Source organism: Bison bison, unplaced genomic scaffold, assembly GCF_000754665.1.
Source record: "Bison bison bison isolate TAMUID 2011002044 unplaced genomic scaffold, Bison_UMD1.0 scf7180017864289, whole genome shotgun sequence".
Lineage (NCBI taxonomy): Eukaryota > Metazoa > Chordata > Mammalia > Artiodactyla > Bovidae > Bison > Bison bison.
Genome location: NW_011494861.1, coordinates 7,314,216 through 7,320,283, shown reverse-complemented (window position 1 = coordinate 7,320,283; position 6,068 = coordinate 7,314,216). Strand labels below are relative to the sequence as shown.

Sequence of the window (6,068 nt, the reverse complement as noted above, 5' to 3'; positions counted from 1 at the left end):
TGACAGTGCTTCCACAAACCCCCATAATTCCCGCCCAGCCCTGCCCCCTCCTCCATCTTCTGAGCTTCTTCCAGAACCAGACCTCAGGAGTCATATCCGAGCAACCCTTCCTGGTGCCCCTCCCAGAGCCCAGCCCTGCACCCCCTCTCCAGGGCATCCAGCCAGTGGTAACGTGGGAGCACGCACGCCCTGGGGTGAGGGCACCGAGGAGAAGCAGCCTCAGGACTCCTCATCCTGCTGGCTCCCAGCTCCGCCCGGCTCCCAGCTCCGCCTGGCTGCCCCACACAGCCCTTCCAGGCTGCCTGGCAGTGTCCTCCCGCACCAACCTTCCCTTCCAGGGCCCCAGGCTCCATCGATCCCAGACGGACTATAATTAGGACCCATTTGCCCTGGTCTGTCTCCCAGGCCTGGGGAGGGCACAGGGGAGGCTGCTTCAGAGACAAGACGGGGGACAGGCAGGGGACCATGAACACAGGTACCTTCTGTGGCTTTTCCCCGAGCTTATCCCCAGCCCCTCACCAACTCCCTGCACACAAGGGCTTAGCCCTGAGGGAGCCCCAGGCTGCTCGACAGGCTGCAGCCCAGGCAAGGGGGATAGGCCCTTCCCAGAGAAACACCTTACAATAATAAACAGTGGATCTACCTACCGCCTGCACCAGGCTCGAAGCAGATAGCATATGTTTGTTTATAGGACTTCATCTACTCCACACAGCAACCCAGGGAGACAGTAATATTACCCTCATTTGCAGATGAGGAAACAGGCTCCAAGGATCTCATCACTTGCCCACTTCTCAGTCTCACAGCCGGCAGGCGGCAGAGCCAGGATAGAACTCTGGTTGGTGGTCCCCATGCCTGCCCCTCCCTCCAGGTGTAGGAGCCCCCAGAACTCAGCCCTTCCCTGCACTTACTTAACAAGCATTTAAACAGCATTGCCCCTGTGCCAAGCGTGGATGTGCTCTGGGGATGCTGAGGTGACTCAGGATGGTCCCTGGTCTGGAAGGTCATCTGGGCTCCCTCAGGGGGGTGGTCTGGGCTAGTCCACCCCAAGTCCCCATGCTCTGCCCATCCCCTGCCCCTGTCCTCTGGGGAAGGACAGCCACAGAGCCCAGAGGGGCCTGGGAAAGAGGGCAGCCCCCCAGGCAACTTAGCAAACACAAGGTGATCAGAGCAGAAGAAAAACATGATTGCGAAAGGAAGAGTTAGGTCATCTGATTCCAGGCAGCTGATGGATCTGGGGAGGCGGAGCCAGATCAAGAGCTCCATGACAGAGGTCCAGAAGAGTGAGCAAATGTCAGTGATGGGGACCCAGCTCAATGTCCCCCCTCCCCTCCAGAGCCTGGGGAGAGGGGCTCCTTCAGTTCCCCCAGGCAGGAAACAAGACCACCCGGTGACCAGGAGGAGGGACAGGGGAGCACAGGCTTCAAACCGCCGCCCCTGACTGGGGGGGCGGCCCCCAGTCCCTTCTCCCCGGAGCTCACATCTTCATCCTTAAAATGGGCCGAGTCCTGGAAATTCCCTGGTGGTCTAGTGGTTAGGATTCCACACTTCCACTGCCAAAGGCACGGGTGTGATCCCTGGTTGGGCAACTAAGATCCTCCAAGCTGAGTGACGTGGACGAAAATAAATAAATAAAAATTAAAAAACAAATGGGCCAAGCACTGCCCTTCTCACGGGATGAGGAACTAGAAACTGTGAGATGCAACTGAAGTGCTTGGCAATGGCAGGTGGGGCCCAGGGCCTCAGGGAGGTTAGGATGGTGGAACTGAAGGACTTGGGGGTTCAGGCATCGCTGGGCCAGGGCTTCTCAGGGCCACTCTAGGGCCGACCAAGGAGGGGCCACCAAGACTAAGGTTCCCATCAGTCCTTGGAATGCCCCCACACCATGGGCGTCCACAGATAATGGCAGGGGCAGGAGGAGGGGAAGTACTTCTGCCCAGGAGAGGATTAATAATTTATTTATGACATTTAACAAAACCCAGACATCACCTCATTGGCGTCTCATCAAAGAGTCAGTCCTGAGCACCACAGGCAGGCAGCAGGAGGAGGGAACAGGGCAGGCTTTTACCCTAAGGGACTGGGGCCCGGAAAGAGTGAGGAGGGAGGAGGGTGTGGGCCCAGAGCACTGCAGGGGAGGAGGAGGAAAGAGAGGCAGGAGGGAGGGGATGGGGGAGAGCCCTGGAGGGCCAGGGACACAAGAGAGACAGAGAGGGACAGCCAGAGAGAGAGGAGCAAAGACTCAGGGAAGACAGACTTGGAAAACAGACAAAGGGACAAACAGGAGGACAAAGTGAGAAGACAAACAGGGAGAGAGAAATAAGGACAGAGCCAAAGGCAGAAAGTCTCCAAAGTTCTACCTGCTAAACCCCCAGAAGGTCAGACACTATATAGTATGTTCAGTACTTGGCTCAGAGAAGGCATGCAAGAAATCTGTGTTGGGTGGGTGAGTGGATGGACGGACAGATGATGGGTGGATGGACAGATAGATGAATAGATGAATGGACCAGTGGATGGGTGGATGGACTAGACAGATAAATAAACGGATGGGTGGATAGATGGATGGATGGATGGATGGATGGATGGATTCAGTTCAGTTCAGTCACTCAGTCATGTCCAACTCTTTGTGACCCCATGGACTGCAGCACGCCAGGATGGATGGATGGATGGATAAATGGATGGATGGAGACTGGGTTGGATGGATGGATGGATGGATGATGAGTGGGTATGATGGCTAGCCAGTGGGCGGTGGGTGTATATGGCTAGTTGGTCAGTTTTGTGGCTGGATGGGCAGATGTTCACAGGGTACATACATGGGTGGTTGGGTGAACAAAGGGGTGGATGATTGAATGAATGGATGAAATAATAGATCAATTGGGAATGAGGGGAGTCTCTCACAGGCCAACCCACTGGGCAAAGCGTGCTGATCACTGTGCCCTCCTCCTCTCAGCAAAACGTATTAAATATGATCAGGCTCTGACCATTTCCCCAGTGGTGGGGGAACAGGTTAAGAAAATATAGACCTTTGGGAAACATGGTGCTCTCTCCCTCTTGGTCCCTGTGCCCACAGAAGCCTAGATGGGGTCCAGTCCTGTGGGTGCACAGGCCAGTCAAGTGCCAGAGTGGTCCTACTACCCGGCCAGGAGAGAAGCTGGGCTCACCAGCTCTAGGAAACCCACCCCCGCCCCCCGACTATGTGGGATGGAAGGGCTGGGCCTACCAGGCAGGGACTTCTGAGGAAAAGGCCTGGAGTGCCAAGCCCTCTTCTCCCTTCCTCCCTACCTCCCTCCAGCCCCTCAAGCCCAGGCTCCCTGCCCCCAGCTTACCAGATGAGGGTGCATGTCTCAGAAGCATTTCCTTGGGGAAGGCAGGCAAACTGCCCCCCTTGGATGGTGCTAATTATAAGCCACACTTTATGATAGGCACCTATCATGTGCTGGGCACTGTGACCTACATGTTCCACATGCACCATCTCACCAGTCCTCATAATAACCCCTCTATGAGGTAGCTGGTGTCACAGTACCATTCCACAAGTGGGGACACTGAGGCAGAGGGACCAGGTGTCCTGCCCAAGGTCAGGCCATGAACAAGCAGCAGAGGCAGAGCCACTGACTCTCTCGAGCCCTCTTGTGGACTAGCCCTCTGAATCCCCAAGAGACTCTGGCAGCCAGGGTCCCTGCGCCCAAGAAGCAGGGACCCTGCCCTCCTCCTCCAAGCCCCCTCCTCCTCACCCACTGGCCTCAAGGCCAGAGAGCTGGCCTGGGCAAATCTGGGTGGCAAGAACACTGCTGAAGAGGGTGGAGACAGGCGGAGTGAGGAAAGTAGATGTGACAAGTACTGAGCCCACCACAGCAGATTGAAAACTTGGAGTGACAGCTCCCAGTACACCGGCTTCCACACCAGCAAACTGCCACATGCAGGGCCCATCCCTGTGGGCCATGGTCACCAGCTCAGGTTGAGAGTTGCAGAGAGGCCGAAGTGAAGGACAGGGGCCAGGGCGGCCAGCACTTTAGGAGAGACACGAGGCCTAGGCTGAGGCTGTCATCATATCCAGAGGTCAGGGTGACCCAGGGACCCCCCCAGCCCTCAGACCCCAAGACTGTGCCCCTCTCTCCAGCACCCACAGTGCCAGGCACAGTGGGTGGTCACAGGGTCAACCTCAAGGGGGGAAGCCTACTGACACAAGTCAGCTGATGATAATATTCCAGGGAAATACTGTCAAGAAAATGACGCATTAAAATGGGCCTGGGAATTGAGAGAAGTGGGCCTACACTCAGCCAGGAGCTGGAGACCTGAGTAGCAGGAAGGATGCAGTCGTGAGCCAGGGAATATTGGGTCTGGCAGAGGTCACAGTCAATGTTCAGGGCAGGATGGAGCCTGGGGAGTTCCAAAAGAATCTAGAAGGCTAATACATGAGCAAGAAGGTGGGAAGTGGCAATGGGGGTGGAGTAGAACAGGGGTTTTGCAATCGGTTCATGCCAGTGGGCTGGGGTCTGCTTTGTGTTTACAGAGGTGACCCTGGCTGCTGAGTGGAGTATGGTCAGTGAGGACTGGTTAGGAGGCTTTGCAGTCCCCAGGTAGAGGGGACAGTGGCTGGGACCAGGGACACAGAGAAGGGCTAGGAGCTCAGAAAGGCTCAGGACACCCTCTGAAGGTATCTCCCTGGTGTCAAGCACCTGGTCTTGTGGAAGGTAGGGTAGTCTCTGTTTGGCAGGGCTTTGAGGGGCTTCCTAGAGACCCTGGGGCCAACCCCACCCCCCACACCTGCCTGGAGCAATGGATGCAAGCAGGAGGGAGACAAGGTGGCGGGCAGGTGACTCTGGCCAAGGTCCAAGCCCTCTGGCCCTAAAGGAGTGAGCTGGGTGCCCATCAGCCTGAGGGCACTTCCCTGGCCTCCTCCTCTTCCCACTCTTGGAGCCCTGACACAACCAGAGAGATTCAAAGTGGGGACAGAGGGGACAGAGGACCCCATCAGGGGGTTGGTGAATCCTGGAAATAAAGCTATTCAGGTACTCTCAGCTGTCCACTGCCCCCATCAATCAGTGCCACAAAGGGCCACGCCCCGAGTGCCATGCCCCGAGGAAGCCAGTAACCAGCTTTCCCTAAGCTAGCTTCCTGGGTAGAAAACAGCCCTGGGTTTCAGTGCCTGTGCTGGGCCTCTATGTTCCCTTCCAGGAAATGGGCCTAATTCCCTGGCCCCCAGGATGTAAGAGTCAACCTTGTCCAAGCAACTCCGCCCATGTGGGGCCACCTCACCCCCAATCCCCTCACCCCAGCAGGCCCTTTGCAAACTTGGCCAAACTATCTGATCAGGGTGAGGCCCCAGTCACCATGTCAAAGGAAGCAAACAAGTGGGGAAGGGTGAGGAGCGCCCCCCCCAGTGGGCGTGGCCACCTGGTGGGAATCCCCTCTAGAAAGAGACAACTGCCACCTGGATCCTCCCCTTCTCACCTCCTGCACGCAGGAGTTGGGGTGCCAATGTGCGGAATACTCTCGCCCCTGGAGAAAGGGCTCCAGGGGCCAAACAGCACACTCAAGGGCGAGGAAGGGCTCCCGCAGTTCCCACAAGTCCCCTGGGAGGCCAGAAGGGGCCGTGACTTGGTGTGGGGACGCTGAGATGTGAGAGTCCTCTGGAAGGGAACGAAGACGGCCGGTCCACAGTGTGAGGCCCTGCCCAGCTGTGCCGTGAGGGGAACGTCCCAAACACACGGTGAGCAGTTAAGTAAGGAATGATCCTGCAAGGTTGCCCCTGACGCACAAACCCTGTTTTCTGCTGAATTCTGGAGAGGGATAGCAAAGGCTGGGGCGGTGGCCCTGGGAGTCAGGCCCGGAGCCAAAGCAGGGTGGGCTGGGAACGCCACTAGGCGGGCGAACGCGGGCTGGAGACGCCGGCCGGCGCTAGGGCGCGCCAGGACGACGCCGGCGGCCCGGGCAAAGTGCTCGGGAGAGGCGGTCGCGGCACCCGGCGGCCGGGAACCGGGAGCGGAGTCCGAGCCCGCGCGCCTCAGCCTGGAGCCTTCGTGGGCCCGGAGGGAAGTCGCCCCTGCCCGGGCGCTCGCCCGGGCAGGGGCGAC

At 58.0% G+C, this 6,068-nt stretch overlaps 1 protein-coding gene across 1 annotated transcript in view; it reads right to left on the bottom strand.

Annotated features, from left to right (window-relative positions):
- The window catches only part of CHD5 (chromodomain helicase DNA binding protein 5), a 62,872-nt gene extending 62,022 nt beyond the window's left edge, over window positions 1–850 (bottom strand). The window contains exon 1 of the mRNA XM_010850204.1: window positions 789–850. Within this exon, the coding sequence (XP_010848506.1) occupies window positions 789–850 (62 nt within the window). The remainder of the gene's footprint in view (window positions 1–788) is intronic.
- Window positions 851–6,068: the final 5,218 nt, after the last annotated feature.